At 37.6% G+C, this 24,827-nt stretch overlaps 1 protein-coding gene across 4 annotated transcripts in view; it reads right to left on the reverse strand.

The window, feature by feature from the left end:
- The window catches only part of LDAH (lipid droplet associated hydrolase), a 106,933-nt gene that overhangs the window by 35,743 nt on the left and 46,363 nt on the right, over nucleotides 1-24,827 (reverse strand). For all 4 annotated transcript variants that reach the window (XM_005521833.3, XM_014251493.2, XM_088053665.1 and 1 more), the window contains one exon: nucleotides 2,560-2,800. In XM_005521833.3, the coding sequence (XP_005521890.1) occupies nucleotides 2,560-2,800 (241 nt within the window). The remainder of the gene's footprint in view (nucleotides 1-2,559; nucleotides 2,801-24,827) is intronic.

Raw genomic sequence — 24,827 nt, forward strand, 5'->3', positions numbered from 1 at the left:
CTCTTTGGGACAAGACATTCCATTATGTTCCCTTTCTGGACAGTGTCATCACAAGTCCTCTTGCTGTGTAACTGGGGCTTCTATCTCTCATCAACTATGAAGTTAGGACAACAGAAAGATGTGTTGGGATAAGAAACAGGAACTACCATAATTTGGAATAGTGGGACACATAGGTAATGTAACTCTTCCTTCGCTGATTCTTTCAGCCAAGAGCCTGATCCTCAGCAAGTGAATGGAGCTTTTCACTCAGTGTCAATGGGAGAAGCACTTGGTCTTAAAGTTCTGCTCTAATTAAGTTTTCAAATCTCATTTCCTTTCAGAGGAGAGAAAACATTGTTGTGACTAAGCTTTGGATGTGGTAACAAATCCCTGGCAGGTTGGTTTGTTTTAACGGACGTATTAGATTTAAGGAAACTTTTACCATCTTTTTGCCCTTAATCACAGCTTTTATTACAATTACAGTAATGCAACAGAGGCACATGCCAAAGGCAATATGTATATTTTTAATGAGTTGACATGCAAGCTTCCTGGAGAGAAGAAACAACTTCATTTGCTGAACGTTTCTGAACAACATCTAGCAATTTATTAAGGGAAATGTTCAGAAAAGCATCTAACAAAAAATTCAGAGGTTTCAGCCACTGACAGATGAGCAGTCTCATAAGACTCAGTTGTTGTGCTAGATTTAGCAAATTTTTGCTGAATGGTAACATTTTCTATTGTCCTCAAACAATAAAGGAGAAGGTTAACAGGCAATATCCGGACACTCAAAGATTATTAATCCACGCAGGCGGTCCTTAGTCAGTGGGCTGTAAAACATCATCAGTTTCCAAAGATCAAACCAAAGGGGAATTCTGCTTGAGAGAGATGCTATCACAAGCCCAAAGGAACTAGTTGCATCAGTAAGGCCTATTTATGCAAGTTTTACAAGGCACTCCCAGAGGTTTACTAGGCTCCCAAAGGTTTTCATTCTGGTAGAATTAATTCAGGCAATAAACTGAACATAGGCAGAGAACATATGCTATGAGTGAAGAGCCTTCAGCATGGTTTCTTGCCTCAATTTACCTTACAGCTAGGACACAGGTCAGACACTGGTACACACAGGAAATTACAATAGGCTGACAGGCACACATCAACCAGGCTCATTCTCCTGGGGACTAAAGAGCTCAGAGGGTCAGCCTCCAACAGCAGAACACAAAATCCGTTCTGTTAAATTATTCCTGCCACTGCTGTGGCCTGGGCCAAACAACACATACAAACAATGGCTGGCCATGCTTTTTTGGAGGTTAACACAGGCCAAGGACCATTTCCAATACAACTCCCGGCTGTGTATAACCTGTTTTTTAGAGGTAGAAGTTTATCTGTGGGGACCAGAGAAGGAAGGATTCCTGGCTTGTGAAGATGTGACCTCACAGACCACATACCCTTTTCTGAGACAAAACTATCAAAGGAAGACACTCGAACACCTCCTGTAGGTATTATCAACTAGGAGCCTGATTTTGTCAGGCACAGGGTACTGCAAGGGAGTGACTGTCATCATGTCCAGTTTGTACAACAAAAGTGGGGCTGTCCAGGCTGACAGCACAAACCCCCACTGCCCATCCTGCTGTCAGTCTGTGTACAGTCCTACATTGAGCCTCCCACACAGAGCATCAAACCCACAAATCCATGAAAGGTACAGCCCCTCACTGCAATCCCAGTTACTCTGGCACATCTGTCTGGATGATTAGTAAGTAAAATTTAACTGATAGAAGACAGAGCCCAACTGGAAATGTAGGAATGTGTTTTTACTACTATTAATGCAATCAAAACTTCCTTCTTGCTACTATTACTGTGTTAGCACGTCAATTCCATTCCAAATTGTTTTAAACTGTTAACTTACCAAAATACCTGGAGTATAGCACAATTCACATTCTGGTTTTCATCCTAAACTTAACATAATTTATCTGAAATTATTCTGACTCTTGAAGTTGTTTCTCTTGCTAGAATGTGCAAAGTATGTGTTCAATATACACGGGAGGAACATTAATCTTTCTCTTTATGCCCAAGAAAGTGCTGAAATACAGTGCATAAGTAACTTCTATGTGCCTTTGTAGGCTGAAGGTCCTTTTCTGAATGTACCAATATTCCAATTCACATGACAGAATCTTTACAGCTGGCTAAAACAGCTTTAAAAAAACAGATGCAAAGAACTCTTTGTGAAACTGATTACTGATTTACATTCACCATCCAGTATGAATGAAATGCAGAAAGTAAGCAGATGTAAGTCACATAAAGTAGATTGTAAAAAGAGTGTTTTAATCACATGAGAAATCACGTCAGTAGTGTAGGTCAGTTTGCTTAAGAAATATATATTCTTTGGGAAAATATTTTGTTATTTTGCCTGTAAGACTTTTTTCTTTTAATTTACTTATATGAGACTTTCCTGTACCCATGGTCTTAATTTTAGAAAATTAAAGGAAAGACCTGTTATTTTTCAAAACTCATGCTTTAATATTAAGAACTAAATCAACATTTCCTAAACGGGAAAAATACAAAAGATGGTTTAACACAGGTGCTCACCAATACAGTCGACACTGAAGAGATTTATAGAGGTTGTTATTGAAGACTCATCACAGGTCTTCATCCCCCGCAGTGCAAACCTCACCAGGGAGGCCTTGAGTCCCTCGGGGAGGAAGGACAGCAGGTACACGGGCATGTAGAGAGCGTAGCGGAGCTTGCAGAGCAGGGGCGTCATGAGCTTCCCCTGGGGGGACTGAGCCATGCGCTCAATCGTCGGGAACAGCAGCACGGAGCGCAGAACCTGTCGGAGCACGAGAAACCGCTGTCAGCAAGGCCTCAGCACCACAGCCCAGCCTGGCACACACAATCTTTAAATGACACTCCATTGCAATGAAATTGAGTTTCTAGGCACGTTGCCCCTCAGGCTGGGTGTGGTGTGCCCAGATTACGTTTTTTAAAACATGAAGTAAACAAGTACATGGTTATGGAATAATGTTTTAATGTAAGACAGGGAAGAACTCAAGAGGTGAGTGGCTTTTGGAGATCACGACAAACCGGGAAGCACCAGCAGGAGTAACCCCAGCAGAGGGCAGCAGGCAGGAGCCCTCCGCTCAGTCCCGGCGGGCTTTTTATGTCAGGAGAAGTACACTGCTTTTCATTTCACCTGGTAAACTGTTTTCTCTAAGTAAACCAACCAACCAAATTAAAAAATGTCATCTGCTGTGATGGTAACTTCAGAAACTGACAACACATGGGTTTTTCAATTTGCAGTTCAATACAGGTAAACTTAAGAACAAGAAGCACACAGCCTCTTTACTACAGTGTGTAATATTGCCTTTCATATCTTAAAATGAAATAGACATTCTGAAGCTGGTAATTAGTTTACGTTATAATACTATAACCTTAAAATACAAAGAAATTAAATAAAATCACACCATACTAAAACCCATACTAATCAAAAGTGAGTTAATACACCTACTCTTAGTTATATTTCAATGCTAACATCTAGCAAATATTCTAAAAGAATAACTGTGACATTTTTATGGAAATAAAAATATATTGCAATAACTCATAAAGGATTAATCCTTAACAGCCCTACCTAACATAAGTATCAATTAAAAAAAAGTAAGATACAACCTGGGTATTGCATTGGCAGGTAATAAGGTATAAACAGCTGGGCTTTTATGATGACTCAATATCAATAAATGTAGTTACACGTCTGCTTAGTGCACATCATCCTATATGTTGTGAAAATTAGATTATTATTTTTGTAAAATATATTTTATGATAATTTTCTTTACTCCCAGATAAGACCAGCTAATGTATGCCACTACAGCTGCGTGCAGCACTCCTGGTCCCAGAAGCTCTCCAGTGGAAGACAGGGAATGCCACCAAGAGATGCTTACAAAATCTGGGCCTTGTAACAGAACAAACAGCAAGCATTCAGGAAATATAATAAAATCACAGGATCCTTTAGGTTAGAGAAGGTCTTTAAGACCACTGAGTCCAAGTGTTAACCTAGCACTGCCACATTCACAAATAAACCGTGTTCCCAAGTACCACATCTATGCATCATTTAAATACCTCCAGGGATGGTGAATCAACCACTTCCCTTGGGCAGCCTATTCAGTGCTTGGCAACCCTTTCTGTGAAGGATTTTTTCCTAATATCCAATCTAAACCTCCCCTGGCACAACTTCAAGCTGTTTCATCTTATCGCTTGTTCCTTGGAAGAAGAGACTGATCCCCACCTGGCTACAACTTTCTTTCAGGTAGTTGTAGAGCAATATGGTCCCTCTTAAACTCCTTTTCTCCATTCATCTCCCTCAGTCCATCAGACTTGTGCTCTAGAGCCCTTCCCAGCTCTCTTGTCCTTCTCTGGACACACTCCAGCACCTCAATGTCTTTCTTGTCATGAGGGGCCCAAACAGCACTTGGGGCATTGCCTCAACACTGCCCAGTATAGAGTGACAATCACTGCCCCTGTCCTGCTGGCCACTGACAACTGTGTGTCTACACTGTGTAGCAGGTCACCAACCATTTTCTCTCAGATTATGGGGGCTTCATTCTGCTCACTGTCCATGTCTGGATACTCAGAGAACAACTGGTCAGTCAGGTATTGATCTGTTGGCTCTTCCTGTTTCTTCCCTCACCATTCCCTGCAGCTGGAAGGACAGAGAATATTATCTGTGCTTTTGATTCCTTAACCAGTTGTCCCAAGGCCCTAAAGTCTCTCTTGATTGTCCTTGGGCTGCTAATTGCAATTTCATTGCTGCCTACCTGAAGAATCAATAATGGATAATAATCCAAGAGCTGTACAAGGGTGGCAAGATGAGAAGCTTTCTCTTCACATCTTTAACCTGGCTCAGGGAGGCAGCAGGCTTCTGTAAGAAGTGAGTCCTCCTGATTCGTTCAGAAGGAGTTTCCTACGGAAATGACTCATCTTTTCTTTTGTGGAAGCAGTTTTTATGGAAGCAGGTTGTAGACTGACAACCTCAGCAACACTTCCAAGCCAGGTGAATCACTGTTGTGGTTACAGTTCTTGCACAGCCTCACACCTGTCATTGCAGGGCACCTGGAGAGGTGGAGAAGCCCCAGAGCAGACATACTGGCTGTGCCAGGTAGGGACTTGTCACCATCGCCCCCTCTCTTTTAAGTCACTGTGTTCAGCCAGACAGAGAGGGCATGGCAACCTCTGTGTCATGCATCCATCATCAGAAACTGTAATTCTTACAGAATTTTAAAAGCAGACTTTGAAAGAGTTATTTATATAAAATACAGAACTATTTTAAGAAATCTCTCTACTTTCCAGCTGATACTACTTTGGTCTGAGACAAAGAAAAATACCTTCTCAGGGAAATCAATCCTGGGCCTCTTTTTATTAAAGGCAACCAGCAGCTGAAGCACAGGAATGCAAAACTTTTACTAAATTACATGGTAGTTTCGTGATATTTCAGCTAGGAGCTGAACCCAAACTGTTGTGATCTAAAGCAGATTTGACCTGCGTTCCCAGGCACACTTTAATCCTTTGACATTGCAGTTTATAGATATAGGATTAGTTGCTTGGATGGCTGTACTAACCATGGGGAAAGCTGCAAAACTTTGGCAGAAAAAGGAGAAACCAAAAAAGCTGTTATCCCGTCCTGTACATTCCTGCATTTTGTAATGGCCCACAAATTTAGAAGATGGAGGATAATTTTATTTAATTTATTTCTCAAATATTTTTTAGACAATAACAGAGAAGTGTAAAATTTGTATTTTTCAGACATTTATCCGGTATTTCTTAATTTAGTGCTGGAATCCCAAGCCAGGATCTTGAAATGTGCATTTGGCGGCAGAATTACTTAAAAGATTTAGTTCAGTTTCTTTGCAACAGAAGTGTAGATATATAGATTTAATCCATTTTGGTATACCGACATATATAATGATAAAAAAAGCACCTCATATTTGTGTCTTGAAATAAGTGAAGTAGAAATATTCAGGTAAAATTAAGGAAATTAAGAAAATTTAAATGTTCAACATCAGTTAATAACTTACTTTTTTTTTTTTTACTTTTCAAATGCCTGGATCTTATCTATACACAGTTTACACTAGTTGAATTCAGGCAGATGGCACAGAATTATATTCAAGTTAAAATTTTCAGCATTATTATATGGCCAATTATTCTGACAATGGAGGACACTACCTGTCATAAGCACCAGGTATTGTCACAATTATGAATGACACATAAATACAACTAAATAATGTGGAAAAAGTTAATGATCCTCTTATTTATGGAAACCGTTCTCATAATTCATGAAGTTTCTTGAGATAACCATCAGTCAAAATACAAAAAGTATTACAAATTTTTATTTCTATAATAAAAAATAATATATCCATACACATATATAAGTTTAGCTGTAATGCACAAATATTAAAAATATTAGAGGTTAAAATTCAGATTCACCTAGTTTAAACTACTTTCAATGCAAAGTCCAGTAATATTTATCTGTTAAGCACATGGAAAGGCAGAGAGCTGAGCAAGCAGAGACACTGGAAACAGTGACTCGAATGGATCCAGAGACTTCACAAAGTTAGCTAGTGACTGCACTGAAGGCAAACACACCTCGTGTCCAGGAATTGCTGAGAGCTGTACCACCTATCCTTGACTCTGCTTTGGCCAACCCACTAAAAATAGTACAAGTACTCTTAAATTATAGTGGAATTGTCACTATTTATGATTGTAACTATGAACAGTATGGGTACAACTGTAGTTCAATTTATTTACCAGTTATTCACTTATCATGCTACTCAAATGCAAGATCTCAACAATCAGGATGGCACATACACTAAAGTTCACTATTCAAAGCATAGGTGCTCATTCAGTTAGTCACCAAAGCAGCTGCTTCTATTCCCTCATTAATTTTAAACTCTACATTTCACAGGGCTCAAGCCCTGAATGGTTCAAGGGCCTACAATCTGATACAGTGTCTCAGAAGTTCCACATTTTGTTAAGAACCAAAAGCTAACACTACCTGCAAACTCTTCACATAACTCATGGGTGCCAAGGCAGCTCCTACTCCCTCGTCTAGCAGTGTATATATATCAGAGAGAAAATGAAATGGTGCATGGCCTGAGCGTGTGTTCAGAGAACAAACCAGCCCAGAATGTTCTCCCCTTGATTGTTTCAACACACACCACAGGAGAAAGGCGTGGGGACTTCGGGAGTTTCCCTTTTGACATTGTTTATATATTTTGGTATCTAGAGCAATCAGTCCATTAACTTCAGGAATGTATGACCTGCACAGTAAATTTTAGAACACAGAGGGAAGAGAAATGACTTATTTTACAGGAAAAATGAGCTCTCAAAGCAAAGAATATTAAATACCCATTCTGTAAAAGCATGGTATTGACCAAGCTGCTTTGTTTAGGATGGAACCCCAATCACTATGATCTCCGATGATCACTGATGCATATAAATATTAAAGAATAAAGCAAAGGCTTCCAGCAAGCTACCTACATAGAGAACACATCCTGTACATTCAGGCTTTTGATTGAGCATTTATCTATATCTATTCAAAGCAAGATGACAAAATAACAATTGAGCACCTTCACAGCTTCAATGCATAATGGTTACGTCAGCTTGGGTTTGGATTTGAAGTAAAAGTTGAAGTTGTTTTGTTTTGATTAAAATGAGAACCAAGTACAAAAAGCTAAACTATTAAATTTACAGTAAGTTGCTGTTTAAAACTGCACAATTTAATAGTCTCAACCACACCAGCAAAGGATTTTTGTTAAATCTTTAAATGGTTTCTTTATAAAAACACTACAAGTATGCAAACTGGATAAAGTTAAAAAAAACACCCCCAACAGTAATATTTTCCACTAGTGCCTTCTACTGAATGAGTTGAAATATATTTTTCAGCTGCAATTTGAAGTTTGAGCGGGTAATACTACTTGTTTAAGCAACTGGTAAATGACAGTGCTGAGAATGCAAAATCATGCTGAAAACCTGGATGCTACTTACAACCAGTACTCAAAGAAGTGACTCAATTTTCAGAGCAGTTAAGTCCTTCAATGCCAAGAGAAGGTCAATGCTTTTGAAATCAGCCAGTTTTGATTGCACAAGAAATGCTGGTTACCGTCTCAGGTCCCCAGGTGTGTGCCCTCTGAGCTCACAGAGCCCAGGGCCTGGAGAGGGTGGTCACACTGACACCTGCTCTTAAGCCAGAGAGACATTTTGCTAAGAGAAATAAAATGGGAGAGAAATGCAGTCAGGAAAAGGCAGACACTGACCAACAGAAAGGAGCAGGAGCCATTTCAAAGATGTTTTTCAGAGGAGACTCCAAGGAGGTGAATACAGCCAGGCTTTCTCTGTCCGGTCCCTTGGCTCTCAATAAACAGACCACCCCTTCCCATGACAGATCCCAGGTATGCTCAGATATCTCTATCAGAGCCATAAAACAAAAAGACTCTGTTCCACTGAAGAAAATACCAGAAAGTGAAACTTCCTGAGAAATACCACTGGTTCACTCTGCTGTAATGCCAGAAGCAGTGGTCGCTGAAGGCTCTCACTGACTTTTGACCAAGGAAGTTTTTGGAAAGCATTTGCTCCTGCTGCATAACCTGTTTTCAACCACCAGGATGGCAGAAATTATTAATACAACAACCACCACCAAAACGATCACAAGGCTCTCAGATCCCACACCATTTCAGAGCCCACCGGGAACTCAGACTTCAGGGGGCAGAAGCAAGAAAACAATCAATGATGCATTACGTCGGAGCCATCGCACTGACAGGTGCTCAGTAATGGAGCGCCCAAGCATGGCACTGCACTCACACACCCAGCTCTGGAAAGAAAACAAGTAAGGAAGTTTAATTTAAAATTCCTTCAAAACCCTACAAAAAGCAAGAGTTGCTTCTCTGTCAAAAGCAGCACTTCTTTTGATACACATATTAGGTCACCCCATGTATTAGTTTGCTATTCCCCTCTTCTGTTGGCAGAGGAAAAGCTATTATCTGTCAGGTAAAACCTAGTAAATTTCTCAAAGATAACATAATGATACACTTAACTGTAATCTACAGTCTACCCCGACACAGAATGCCATATAAATCACACCACTTCTTCTACTCAGTATGCAGAAACCTGCAGGCAAAACAACAAGGATCAGGGGAGGATTCTGTGCTTTATTGCCACAGCTGTGCTGAGCAGATTTCCAAGAAAACGCACAGGACAAACCAGACAGTGCTGGCTTGGGCCGTCCTCTCCCCACAGCAGGACTTGCTGGGCTTGCCAGTTCACTTTGCTCTCTCATGAATTACATAGAATAGAATAGAGTAGAGTAGAGTAGAGTAGAGTAGAGTAGAGTAGAGTAGAGTAGAGTAGAATAGAATAGAATAGAATAGAATAGAATAGAATAGAATAGAATAGAATAGGTAAAATATAGAATTCTACTTTAAAATCTTGAATATTTTCTTCTTCCTCTGTTTAAGATATCATTTGGTTTTTGTACCAGTGAACTCTCACAGCTCAATATCAACAAATCCAAAGGATTTCATGATAGCAAAAGAGCTAAAGAATGGACACAAGTGACAAAACACTGTTTTTCTCCTGCTGTGAAGTCAAAACATACTATATGCATTTTCTTCTACTTTATCCTATGGATCTCCTGAAATTCTAAACAAATGTTTGGTATATTAAAGAGGGAACATAACAAGTATCTCAAACACAGTTAACAGAAGATCTTATAACTGTTAATTTCAAAGCGCTTTATAAGAATTAAGTCCCAGAGATATGGAAAAATAAACTGAAATTTGTGAAGTTAGGTAACTCCACATGAAAATATTCATTGCAAAAGCAGGAATATTTGAAATAACTGTACAGTAAATTACAATTCTCTGCTGTAACCAAACTCACTTTTCTGGGTAACCAAACTGTTTCTGTTAAACAAAATAGTAAAACACTAACATTTGTTAGAAAAGCTTGTATTTTTTTGTTGCAATTAGTATCATGGTGGCTTAGTTCACTAGTGCCAGAAGAAGATAATCTTCTGTAAACATCTTCCGTGGAGCCCTCCTAACCAACATACAGGGGCTATAGAACAGGGCAGAGGTATGTGCACTTGATTTCAAAGTTTAGATTTTCTACATTTCCTGTTTCTTAGTGCCCAAATTTTCCCTTTGGCATCAGACACGTTCTATTTTTTCCATTTCTTTCTTTCCAGACTTCTTATTTTATTACATGTAATCTGTGAGACTAAATGACAGACAGAAAGATTTTTAAATTTTCTACAAAAAGTCTTTTTCTATGAGGAGCATAATGTGCTCCCTGAACAGCTGAATTCATTTTCCAAACAAATTCACAGTTAGTATATGCAACTCTGTGAAAATGCTGGTAAAACTAAGTAACAATCTTAAATTCTCTGATGGGCTGAAGGAATTCTTGCTCCCTAGGAAAAACAGACTTTATGAGTGCCACCAACAGCATCATGTTCATGTTTGTCAGCTCAACTTCACTAAGGGTATTTGAATTTTCATAGTTTGGTAACAAACTGAATCGAGGATCCAGGATTGATCCCAGGACCTTCTGGTAGAATTTCCATAGGCATACTGAGGATCCAGCTAGGGATTGAGTTCTTTAAGGGAATCAACACATGAGGAGGGGCTGTGAAGGAGGAACATGGAGGATGCACAGACACTCAAACAGGCAGAAGTTCTCTCACAGTGTCTAAAGAAATTACTGTTCAGCAGAACTGAACATAAAAGCATGCAAGGAGTCCATAGATCCATTTGCCACATAAACTTTGGATTGAATTTTGCTTGACAACTTCAGTGCCTTTACCTCTAAGGCTTAAGGCCTCGGCATTGCCTTGGGCATGTGCCAAGTCCAACACATGCACACATGCACATACCCAGGTACATGCTTCTAATTCTTCACTGAATAAATATAGCAATACCTAGAGATCCCCATCCAGCACTCTGGTTACATGAATATTAATGACATCTTACACTAAAAGAGCAAATTCATAAATACAGTAAAGCATGTATACATGCACAGAGCTGAGCTGTGCCAGAACAGCAGTATGACAAACAGTTCTCTCTGTCAGTACAGCAATAACCTGAGCTTTATCATAGCAGAGGCACTCATTATTGACTATCCAGCAGGGTTTTTTTCCCCTTGCATGTCTTCTGTAAATAGAAAGAGGTGAAACCAGCACAAAAATGGTTATCAGATAGGCAGTACAAGACAAGAAGCTAGAGGTATTTCATACAGACTGTCACTACCTCTTTTGTAGATGGACTGCAGTTTCCATGGACATGATGCTTCAGTACATGCCTAACCACCTTTCTGAGATCCAACTTGAGTGTCTGATTTATGATGTTTAAGGTAATTTTCTTAAGCAGTTCAGAAAATACCTGCCCACCAACAAAACCCCCAAAAAAACACCCACTTTCACCCCACTCCTGAACTGGAAAGCGGTGGTATAATAGTGAGGTTAAGTTAAATTTGGTATTTTAATTATTCAGCTCACAGAACAAACTCAGAAGCTACTACTATTTTTAAATATGCTGAGTAAAAACAAATAATCTAAATAAAATAATCTAAAGCATGAATGAGTAGCAAAAATCCTGGCAAGTAATACAGTAGTAAAGACACGTGGGAGATGCAAGTCTGCAATATGATATGGTGCAGAAAGCAAATGAGAAAGAAGCTCTGCAACTTCATGTTACACAGTGAGGAAACACATCACAAATGCCAGAAGAAGTTCTGCCTCTGTGCTCTACATCCTAAATGGAAAGATTTCAACCAAGGGTGAGCCACAAACACAGCCTAAATTAAAAAGGGGCTTGGATGATAAAATTTCTGGATGAAGTTATATAAAGAGAAAAAAACATGAATTGTGTGGCAAAATGGGAGCAAAAAAGGTAACGGGGTGGAGAACACTACACTATTTTTCAAGGCCTATAAATTCAAAGGATGTTCAATAATATTCTGTGTGGAACAAGTAACATAAGTAAATGTGATGGAAAGAAATTAAAAATCTAAAATACTAAAGTAGGTATCTCTGTATTGACATGAAGTTTTACACTGCACTAAGGTATAATGTCCCAGCTGTGCAACTGTTACCAGCAGGACTGGTGTGAGAAAGGGAAATGCTCCCTCACACGGGTGTACAGACAGCCTTGACTTCTCAAACCAGAACGTTGTGTCAGGGATGTGTAAAAAACTAGTTAACATAAAGCCTGATGATGATACTTATATATTCAACTTTTCTCATGCAAGTACATTGTCCTGGGACTGCATATTACAGATGTTGACTAAATGAATGATGAAAAGCAAATGCATTGACTTAAAATGTGAGGGTTTTTTTCCCATCTATTTATTCTTTTGTGTAAATATTTAACACATTCAAAAATTAAAAATGTATTTATATTTCAGTTACACAGAAAGCTGGCAGAATATCTGCAGAGTGGTTAAGCTCAGGAAAGAAATACACCCTTTCAGAAGGAGAAAACCAATCACACATTATTCCCAAAGCTTCTACCCTTCTTCCACCAAAAAAAAAAAAAAAAAAAATCAGAAAAAAAAAATGAAGTTGAGAACAACATGGGAAAAATACTTATAATTCAAAGTATTCTGTTAATAAGATGAACTTATCAACACTCCAGCACAAGACTGATCATTAAACTCAGTCCACAACCTTTCTGCATTTCCTTCCCATCAAGCTGTAAGAAATCCTCCAGCACCCAACAACATTTTTTATGATGCTTTGGAAAAAGATCCAAACCCCAAAAACAAATGATACAGCACAGGATGAGAAGATGGCAGACTCACAACACTGTCATTCTCATTATCCTTTTCTGATATGGAACTCATTAAATCAAAATATTTTTAAACGCCCAGGAAAGGATTTGTTTTCAGCCAACAGAAAGTGCTACTAAAACAAAACACAGAGATTAGTGTTGATGGAGAATTCCTTTGTAATTTCAAATATTTGATTAATTTTACTGTGAGCGTGTAAAGAAGGCTTACAGTGTTATGGGGAACCCTGCATATACTCTTTATGTGTGGTCATTTTTTACTGCTTCCAAGGAAGGCAAATGAGGGCACAGAAGCTATGCTTCACACCAGGACAAAAAGTATTTGTTAGACTATGGAAAAGTCCATAAACAGGAGCTTAGGTATGATAGTAATAATTAAATTTAATACATACATACATATATATATATATATATATATATATATATATATATATAACATTTACAATATTTACATGGTACAAAAACTACAGCCACCGTAACAGATGTACTCTCTCAGCTTTCTTTACAGTCCTTTCCATTAACTACTCACATCCTAAGCTCAGGCTGGCTGTGTGACACGGGCTGTTTCCTGTCCAAGTGCTGTTTTCCATTTACCTTTGATGTCAAGGATGTCTCTGCCTCTTGGTGTCGGATGCACTCTCCTTTTTCCATAGTTAAATTTATGTCTTCATAATTAAAATTACTTATAGCATACTCTAATAGATTGAGATATTCAATTCAGTCTGAGAAGGAGACCACTCTTGTTTCTCTGTCATCATAGGTATAGTCCATGCAGACCCCTCTCACCTCTAAAAAACTTCATCACTATTACTGACCTTAGGGGAGCTGGTCAACTTAGAAAGGTCTCCATCATCTGATTTATAAAAAAGAGAACTTCAGAACCTACAACAGGCTGGCTTCAGGACAACACAAATTCAAATAACCACATTTCCCATGGTTTTAGCTATTCCTACCTGAACCTATGCAGCTATGCCAGCTCTTCAGAAAGCAGTGTACATAGATTTATACTTCCCTGAACGTTTCTCTAAGAAACAACATACATATAAATCTTCATTAAAACATCAAAAGTGTGTTGTTTCCAAACATTTCAATAGCATTATTTTCCTTCAAGATACAAGGCAATGAAAGATACAGGGTATACTGAGACCCATCTTGTGAAGCTGGGCATAATCCTCACAAGTTTACAATGTTTTATAATGGTACCAACTGTTGCAAAATATAAGGCCGTACCTGATTTTTTTTTTTTTTTAAGAGAATTAAGTTGTATGGGCAATGCTGACCTCAGTGATACAAGACAAAGTCACTATTTGTAAATGGCACAAATGTAAGCCAAGCAACAGTTAAGTAAATCAAAGGAAACCTTCCTTTTTGTGTAAGCTGGTTCTTATTTCATGACCAGAAGATTCTGTATTCCTTTTGAAGGGGTCAAATGTAACACAATGGATCACAACAAACAATTTTTATAAATTATTTCACTTATTTTTTTCTTACATTCAATATATCTAATATTATCATATAAATGATACCTCCTTTAACATCTGAATTTGACCAACTATTTTCAAATATATATATATAATCCACACATTTTTTCAAATGGATTAAAACTTTTGCTTATTTTTTTACCATTTTCTTTCAGCTCCCACCTGATGATATATATAGCAGGCAAAATTTGCATCTGTTTAAAATACTCTACAGTGATCACACGGTTTTTCCATGTCCTGGCACCTTCTTTATTTAACATACATTATCCATTTTTATTTGAAGTACACCTATAAGACCCCAAGCCTCTAGTGCTTCCTGGCAGTTCCACTTGGATGGAAACAAAATTCAAGGACCAGCATTTTAGTTAATGTATTTGTACTTCAAACTGTGATCTCCAGTGTAATGACAAATACAGTGCTGGGTACACAATGATTACATCCTTTGGTATGTGGACCTGAATGTCATTTGCACCAAGGTGAGGTGTGACTAAATTTATGTCTACTTTAAGGCCACTTTCCACTGACTTAGCATAAATTTAATTCTGAGCTTTATACACTGGAGTCCTGCATCCAAACTCATTGGACTCTCCACATGAAGAGTCCTGTAAAACATGAATCACATCAGGCTTCTACAGTATTAACTTTGTGCTGTATTATTAGGAGAATACTAGAAGTTGCTCTGCAGAGTTTAATTACAAAAGAACTGAAATGGGACAAAGATAACTGAGGATAAGCAAGTGAGAGGCATGGAAATCTCAGCAGTATCCAGCTTCAGATTCTGGGAATAAGAAATCACCTTTGACAACAGTGATCACAAGCACAGTAACCAAAAAGGAAGAGCCCTAATGAGACTTTGAGTGCCCAATGTCCCTTTGAGTACCCCCGGTCCTTTGTGACTGCACCTACAGTACAAGTGGGTGTGTGATCTTGCTCCTGTTGAAACTAGTGGCAAAATCTTCATAAATTTAATATGCCTTAATTCTGCCCTGTGAAAAAATTCTGATTGAAGAATTATTTCCCAAATATTAAATGTAACAGCCTACACTCCATGTAGAGATCACCAAAGACACAATATTCCCAGCTCTAGAACCAAGACTCTCTTACCTGTTCTTGGATAGACAGATGAAGACCACAGCTGCCATAAAACACTGATCATGATATTTGGAGATTAATCTCTTGGATTGACAAACAAATCGAGACCTTTGATAATTTCTTTTGAAATCAATACACTTTCAATCCCACCTTTCAGCAGGTGTCTGTATTTTCTGTGTACTTGACTTCCAATGCTGAAACCTGTTTAATAGCAATAGGAGAGGGACTTTCCATACCTCACCTTACAACTGGGTCATGGCACAGGAAAAAATTATCTGTTGTTTCACATTACTTGAAATATTTTCCAGTAAGAAGTACTCTTAGAATTTTTCCAGCTGAAGCCCAGAATTCTGCTAAATATACAAAAGTCTCAGAAGTGTTCTCTACAGACACTGCAAACGGTTTTTCAACAGGTCAGCTCTACATACTGAACTATTTGCAAATTATTAAAAATATAAAAAATATTAAACACACAGACTGTTCATTACATTTACAAGTCTCTCAGGGCTGAAATGCAAATTACTCTGTACTACAAATATTTGGGTAACTGAAAACTTGCCCAAAATGTTTGAATTAAAAAAAAAAAAAGAAAAAAAGAAAAGCCTTTTTATGTGTTAAGGTAATAATGAGAAAACTGTTCTCCCAAAAATCTGTATCTTATTGTTGGACTGAAAATAGTTTAATAGAGAAAATATTCATTGACAGGGCAGTATTTTACATAGAGAATTAAGCTCCATCAAAGTGGGCAATGTCATTCCATCTACAAGGGAAGTGCCAAAGAAGACGGCCAAAATTTGCAACGGTGTGATAACACCAGCAGGGATGGATTTGTTGCTATTATGATTAAAGCATATAAACAGAAGAAGATTAGGAGGGGTGAGAGTGAAAAGAGAGGAAGAATAGTTTATTGGCTGGAAGAAGGGCAGGGAGAAGCTTATGTTGGAATGCAGTGTCACAGTTACACACCATAAAGCTTTCAGTTGCTCCCATTACATGAATGTCAGAATGCAGCTGCCACTTTCCAGCAGAAATTCTTTCCGTTTTCATTTTGGAAGTACAGGGTGGGTTTTTTTCAGTGTAGAACTCCCATGAGATCACCACATTGCATCTGCAGGTACCCTTATGGTGCAGGGACTGCAAATGTGACCTTTGTACACATGCTCTGGGACATTTACCACTTAAGATGAACCAGCAATATGCCCTTAAAGCGGAGAGGTTGCTCAACCAAAAGAAAAGCATTAAGAATTAGACTTTGTGTTGTCCTGAGCCAACTGCTTTCACAGCCATCAATATACAGCCATACCTCTATCAATAACTCTCAATGAAAATCCATTCCGTTTAAGGAAATGGGGCAGAACAAAGTAAATGAGAAACCAGTTTGTAATTATAATCTCATTCTGCTGATGAAAAGGAAAGGCCATGATTTTCCATCAGTGTCTTGAGATTCCTGGACTTCTATTTTTAAGTGCTCCACTCAAGACATTTGGAAGGGGTTTATTTTACCACTCATTTAAGTCAGCCCTCAAAAAGGCATCTAGTCAAACCAGACCCACAGCCCTTCTCAGCTCAAAAGGTTAGGAGTCAGACAAGCCAAGCTGGCACTGAATACTGGAAGGAGTTCAGGCCCCTATCATTTTAACTAATTAAAATGGCTTAATGATGTACCCTGCAGAAAGAAGAACAGCAAGGTTTTACCTTGTGATATCAGTGAAAAACAAGATGAGTGAGTCAGGAAGTACACACTGAGCAGAACTTAGTATTTTTGTCAAAGAATGAAAAGAAACCATGAATATTTGAGGTTTGAGAGAGAACTTATATCCCAAATTCTTCTCAAGGTATTAGAAGAAGGTAAAGAGAGAAGGGAGTTAGGAATTCTCTCAGTCAGCTAGTTTTTTCCATCCTTGCTTCATCTTTCCAAAACGGTAAGCATTTGAAATAGTAAGGGAAAAACAGAAAATTCCTTCCTTTGCAATACTACAGACTAGCTTTAATTATTATGATGAATTGCATATATGTAGGAATCTGCTATGGAAGAAAAATTATTGTATCTAATTTATCACCCAGATAATACTGGTCATCAGGTAAGTAAGGTTTTAGTGCAACTGAGAACAAGAATTTGCAGAATATCTTTCAATTTCCAGTGCCAGGTAAAAAGTCTGAACCGTACCAGCTGTCATTAAAGGTTGCAATTTAAATTATATTTATTGAGAACTGGGGTTTGTAACTTCCATCTCAGTAAAATACACTTGCAGTAGTCATACTACTGTTTTAAAACAGGAACAGAAATTCAGTGTTTTCAAGAACAATTAGGACTCAGTGAATTATGCTCCTAATACAAAATTATGCTTGGTTTTGGAATTTGAAATGGAGCAGAACGTGCTTAAAATTTTCCAATGACTAGAAATGTTGTAAAAAAAATTATTAAAAGCATCTTTTAATTAACACCAATTAATTAATTGATGTTAATTACATTAATTACAGGACTTCAAAGGTAATAAGTAATGTATTACATACATTGTCCTTCCTGGACATCTGCTTAAATGTATACTTAATACTCAACTGCACATGAAAGAGCGAATTCTAATGAGTTTTTTTCATAAAATGCCACAGATAAGTAGACTTGCATCCAAAGACCAGAAATCAAGTATGTCAAACACTTACACACTGAAACAAACAGAAAAGGAAGTGGACTTTTATTACATTTAATTTTGAAGATAACCTTAGTCATCAGGTTACAGTACAGATGGGCATTCCTACGAAGAAATCTAGGGCTTGATTTAGTTCCCTAAACACAGGCTTACAGTCACTGAACACATCCTCAGGTATCTAAAAAGATTAATGGTAGTACTGGCAAAAACTCCCCTAAAATAATCAGCAATCACAGAAATACTAAAAAGATATAGAAAAAATAATCTCTGGTATTTGCCTGAACTTAATTCAACAGGGTACTAGAAATGCCCTCCATGCAGTGGATGCGCTATCTAAGCTCAGAGATCTAATAACTGTTTTGTGTCAAGTTTGTGTCTTTCTGATTCCTTTCACTCCTGCAGTGAACTCTTCAAATAGGATAAACCATTCTTGGGTAGAAACCAATGCAGCAGAAGCACCCCTAGACTTCACCATGAATCATGTGGAATGAACAAATGAACAATATGGCAGAGTAGGAAATATTTGCAATTAAAACCCTGTCCATCCTCAGTAACCTCTTTTATAAAGTCCTAAGCTAAGTCCTTCCTCACTGCTCGAGCAACTGTATCATGAGGACTATAACATGAGGAAAAAGCTGGAAAAGTAGCTCAACTTCTTTGCTGTGGGTTCGAGATTGGCAGTGAAATTCCATTTTAATATACAGGTTCTAGGAACAGATACTGGTTATTAGAACTAAAGCTGCACTCGAAGCTGAGCTTGAAACTACGTTTGCAAAGTCTATGTTCAAAAACTCCACAATGTCCCTTCACCTGCTCCTTTCATGAACAACTCTTCAATATCCTAACTGGCTGTGTTCTCCTTCACCTACTATTAAAACAGCATGAGAACTGCTAGACTTTTGACTCTGTTGTCTTCTGTAAAAGCACATTAACAGCAATATAAAAACATAAAAAAAATTCTAGCTATGTGCAACATATACCAAATTCCAATAGTTTGGTCCAATTCTCTGAAGAGATGACTCTCTGATTTTCAAGAGCTATGCACATACATCTGCAGAATTTCAAAAGATCTCCCCTCCCAGCATAAAATGTTCTTTGAGAAATCTGGCTTGTGGAAGGGTGTTGAGTTCTTCTTAAAGCATATGCCATAAATACTAGCTGATTTTGAAACTTCTTGCTTTCGATTCCCTCATTTTTATATAATCATTTCAGTTAGTTATTATAATATGAATCTAAATTTCTGGAGATTCAAAATGACAAGATTTTATTAACGAATCTGTAAAAATTCACGGTACTTCGTAAATCCTGTTATTCTGCCATTTACCATTTTAACCATCTTTTTATTTTTAGTACTTCATTTCCGCCTCATTCCCATGTTTTACTTTGGATTCCTGATGAATGATCACAGATTCCACTTTTCAGTTTATTTTTCTTTCTTTTCTGTTTGTACATTTGGCTACTTTAATGTCTTTTAACTTCCTAGAAAAAATAATTTTTATAGGTGTATTAGAATTTTGATTACATACACTTGAAATCAGATGTTTCATTAGCAGTGAAATAAATATAGTATGAAAAAAAATCAAGTCTCTTGAAATTAAAAGGATTGCTCTTAAGTTTTACCTCTTTGAATCATCACAGATGAAAATCTTACTTTTCATATTGTTTCTGTGTTTGAGTAATAAACTAGTATATTAAACAAGGTGAGAGAAGTTGAAGTTTCAGTGAACATTAGGAAAAAACCAGAATTTTTCACAGAAAATTTTGGGAACTAAGCTTTTTCTCAGGCTTTCTGATCACAGGCTTATAATCCAAACGAGGAAATCTTAGGTCAATGTTGTTATTAACTCTGAATCCTCACTCCTAAAAATGTGATCAATGTTAAAAACAGAAGCTGTTATTTATCTGCTTGTAATTAAAAGCTGACAGCTACAGTGTTGCTGATTTTGTCAAGCCTGTCTTTCAATTGCAAAAATTGTCACTTTGCTATTTACTGATCTCATCTCGTCCTCAACACTTCTGGACTGCAAATTTTCTTGTCTCAGGAGAGTACGGGACTATATGTAATCCAGTACTCCCCATAAAGATCTAGGATTAAGCAGGTGATATCTATCTGCTTCACCCACTTCAGAAACCACACAAGGTACACTATGGATACACATGGCAAACTGTTCAAAATTTAAACTTCCCTCATCATGTCTTAAGTTGTATCACCTTCAACAGGGTTTATCTCTTTCCATTTTAAGTTTCTTGAATTTATTCTTTGGCATCCCTGAGACATTTCACATTCTTCTGTTTGGTGTATTACGAGGTGGGGTTGTCTGTGAAGTGATTTCTGGCAGACCTACACAGCACAAGGCAATGGACAGTGCCTGTTGCTACTGACAAATGCAGTATCCATTGAGGGTTACACAGCAGAGCCCATCTGCCTGTTGACTGCTGCACTTTCTTACAGTTTACATTTTTAAAAGCTTTTATTTTTTTTTTTAAGGGGAAAGGTAGAAAAGTATATAACTGGATCCCTCAGGGTTAGGGTCTGTCATCAAGCCAGTGAAAATAATGGTTGCTAGCAGTCTCTTGGGTGAGCTGACACTTTCAACCTCATTCCGCAGTTATCGACCTTTTGCTGATAGTGTTTTCAAGGTTTGTTGAAATTTCAACTCCAAGCCTTTTATGACTGTCTCAGTTAAAAGTTAGTATTTCCCTTTAAAACCTTTGTTTGTAATGAACCATCTTTTTACTTTACAGCCTCCCACCCAGAGAGGATATTTTATATTTGTATTAGGTTTTCATGTGAAGATTTTTTCATATTTTCTTTTTTAGCAAAAAAAAAATATAAATTTTTCTACAAATCTTTGTAGCAACTTCTTCAATGCTTCTAAGATACAGTATCTTATTTATTTTATTTGGTTAGATTTAACAAATCATCTGTACTACTTCTCTCTTCTTTCAGGTGAGTGAGCTGCAGAATGTTTGCATATGCCCCACGCTCCTTTGGCTGCTTCACTGCCTGTTCCATCAGAATTATTGATACTGCCTGAAGCATCATCCAGAGCTGCGGGGTGGATTTTGCAGACTGTAATGTGTTAGCTGTCAAGTAAAACAAATTTAATTCCAATTGCTGTCTCAGACCACCTGGGCTTCCTTGTATCTGCATACAAAGACTTGATATACCAAGAACTGAGAGAACTGTCGAATCTCTCTCTCTCACTCTCATAAAAATAATCCAACTCAGAGAACAACTTAAAGCATCCATAAAGTTAAATTAACCCACTCATCTCAGTGAAGGCATCTGAACTTAGATTCATGTATAAATCTGTGCAAAACTGTGTCAAGAGTATGTCTTTTCTTGCTTCCTCGACATGTAAAGGGGGATGAAGGTGGGTGTATACGAGCCTAATGCCATTTACTTGTTCTTTTAATATGTATCTCATTTATATGGATGGATGGACTGAAGAAGAAAACTACACTAGACTCAGTTAAGTTTTATATCATGGCCTAGAAATTCATAGCTCTCTTCACAAGATACCCAATTATCTGAAATATGCACCAATTCCCCTGTGAAGTCTGCTAATAATAGCCATCTGATTTTTTCCCTGCATAATGATTTTACAAATATTGTCACTGAGTTTGTTACTGTCTTTTACCCATTTTAATTTTTATGCTGATTTTTTTCAATTTTTCATTTAAGCCTGCAACTAAGAAGAAATCCATATATTTATTAATCCCTCTCTTTCTCTCTCAGTATATTTCTATAATATTTCTCTATTTTATACAGTCTCACTTTCAAAATATCTGAGACAAGCTTACTTTTGGAAATGGAGCATACAATGTGGTTAAAAATATGCTTTCCTAAGCATATTTCATGATGGACAGTGAGACCATCAGAAGCTAATTTACCTAGACAACAGCTATATAAACTGACTTTGTTTAAAGTACCATGACAACTAATTTAGGTAATCAGCATTGAAATTAGATGCCATTACATCTATGAAACTTTCAATTATGGAATAAAATTTTTTATTCCTTTTTATCTCATAAGTGGTTGTATTTTCATCTTTTCTCTCTTTCCAAAAAGCACTAGAACTTCTATACAGAACCTGTTACATTGCCATCCTTTCAGAAGATGTTTTCTGTAATGGTGACATCACAAGTATTGGATTACATATTTAGGTTCTAATCTCAGCAAAACAGAAACTGAGTAAGTGTCACTGCTTTCATATATTCCTTGCCTCTTCCTTTAATCCTGCTGAAAAGATTCCCTGTTATCTTAAAGGTCAGACATGCTTAGTAGTTCCTGTACTGTTAAAAAAAAATCTCCCTCTTTTAATCTTGCAATCTCACAGATCCTATGGATTTCCAGTAATCCCAGAAGTAAAATGCTTTGGTTTCTTGTAGAAATACACATATTTAAAAACATGGTAGTTTTCTCTTTCCTGGCATTATGAAAGTGCTTTCCATACTCACAATCAAGTGTTCAACAACTGAAGCTAAACAATCAGTATGTGCACAGAAATGATGCATCAGGGTTTCCAAGTTAGGAATGTGTTTTATGCACAATTCTGAGCTCTGTGTTTTTAGCTATCATTTATGAAATCAACAAATTCCAGCAATACTCAATATTCCTTCACACCACTGAGACATAGTCACAACACATGAGTTTGATTTACATATTACAGAAATTTAATTTGCTTAAACTGATACTACTCAGAGGTTTTACACTCTTCCTCTTCAATGAATTTTACACGAAGAGCAATACTTACATTGTGCTCATTAACAAGAGTTAAGTTACTACCACAAAGGTGCAAGCATTTCAAAAGCATCACTGCAAATTAATGCTGTAAGAGATTGAATTTCACTAGCAAGGAAACTTGTCGATCTTTGATTAAATTAATGATCAAATGGAGTGTTTCAGGAAACACTCAATAGTGTCACCAGTAAAGTATAAGGAAACCCTCCAAGTAAGGATTTGCATTTTAGAAGGTAATGCTTGGAGGATGTATTATATTTATGAGTCAGATGCATGTTACAACAACTGAGAAAATGATTTTGTCACTGAGCCTCGTTTTTCAGTTCTGTTGTCTGAATACAGAGCGAAGAAGATTATGAGGCTAAGAGCAAGTATCAAGGAAACTGCACATTATTGCAGTTTTCTGTCTTCACAAAGTGAGGCTGATTGTTTTCCCTCCTGGTGCCAAAATTTTTCAGCAGTCTGGAAAAATCTGGATGTTCTACTTCTCACTGTCCCTAAAATCTGTGCCATAGCCCCACGTAGTTACAAGTATGGATGTAACCTGCGTGCCCTTCTCTACTAATCAGACTTGGTTAAAGGCATCGACCTAAAATTATGTTTGTGTTAATGGGTCTTCCTCAATGGAAGCCTCCCTGAGAGTCAATGGGAAAATAGGGATGGGCTCCAAAACTGAATTCATGCTGGAATAAACTGGCAACTCCTGTTTAGTTTCTCTTAATTACAGAGGAAAGCATTATCTCACACAAGTTTAAGAAAAAAATGCAGCACCACATTTACTTGCAGATCACAGGGACCCTAGATAGGAACAGCATTTAGGTCCAAAGAAGGTCAGTAAAGCTGGTAAAGGGTCTAGATAACAAGTCTTATGAGAAGTGGCTGAGGGAGATGGGGTTTCTTAGAGGAGGAGGCTCAGGGGAGACCTCTGCAACTGAAAAAATGCTGCAGTGACATGGGGGTCAGACTCTTTTGGTCTGTCTTAAGTGAAAACATAAAACGAAATGGCCTTAAATTGCACCAAGGGAGATTCAGATTAGTTATTAGAAATCCTTTTTTCACTGAATGAGTGGTCAGGCATTGAAGTAATTTGCCCTGGGAGGCGGTGGAGGCCACACTATGGAAGTGTTGAAAAGGCATACTGGATAAGGCACCTGGGGATATGGGTTAGGGGTGAATATGATGCTCCTGGGTTGATGACTGGACTTGATGATCTTGAAGGGCTCTTCCAACCCTGATGATTCTGTGAAAACTGACAGCCAAAGAGGAACCAAGGAGAGAGAAGGGGATATACTTCCTCCTTTGCACGCATGCTAAGGGAGGGACAATCTAGTCTGTAAGTGGTTGGACTACAGAAGAGCTTTAAATTGTGAAACAAAAAATTCTTCAGTGAAGTGGGGTCAGGCTTTGGAACAGACTGCACAGAGAAGTGGTTGAATCACCATCCCTGGAAGTGTTCAAGAAACATGTGGATGTGGCACTGTGGGGATCTGGTTTAGTGCTGAACACAGCAGTGCTGCATTAACAATTGGACTCAATGACCTTAGAGATCTTTCCCAAACTTAGCAATTCTGTGACTCTGTGATTCTAAAAATCAAATTTGCTAAACATACATTCCAAATATAAATGCTTACTGGATTATTTGAATAAAAAAAACAACAAATTAACCTCTAACTCAGAATAATTGACTATAAACAATGAAAGCCTCTTAAAGCAGATAATTTTAAGACCAAATCCAAAATTCATATAATGAAAAAATATCACCAAGAACTACACAAATATAAAATCAAATGATCTAGCTACTAAAATACACATATGTGCTCTAAATCTTGTGGGAATCAAATATTCCAGTAAAAATAAAGGGAGAGATGGAAACACAAGTTTCTTATTATCACACTTCATATGTTATAAAACCTAAGAGTTAACTTATTTTTGGCAAAGGGACAAAGATTGCACAATACCCTGGCTTACACAAATATTTTCTATTGTTGAATGCATCTTAAATGTAGCTTGTCATATATTAACTTTATGCACACAGTGTACCATGAGATCTAAGAGTGTC

This window comes from Pseudopodoces humilis, chromosome 3 (assembly GCF_049639895.1).
Source record: "Pseudopodoces humilis isolate 2021_Gansu_Grassland_sample_001 chromosome 3, ASM4963989v1, whole genome shotgun sequence".
NCBI lineage: Eukaryota > Metazoa > Chordata > Aves > Passeriformes > Paridae > Pseudopodoces > Pseudopodoces humilis.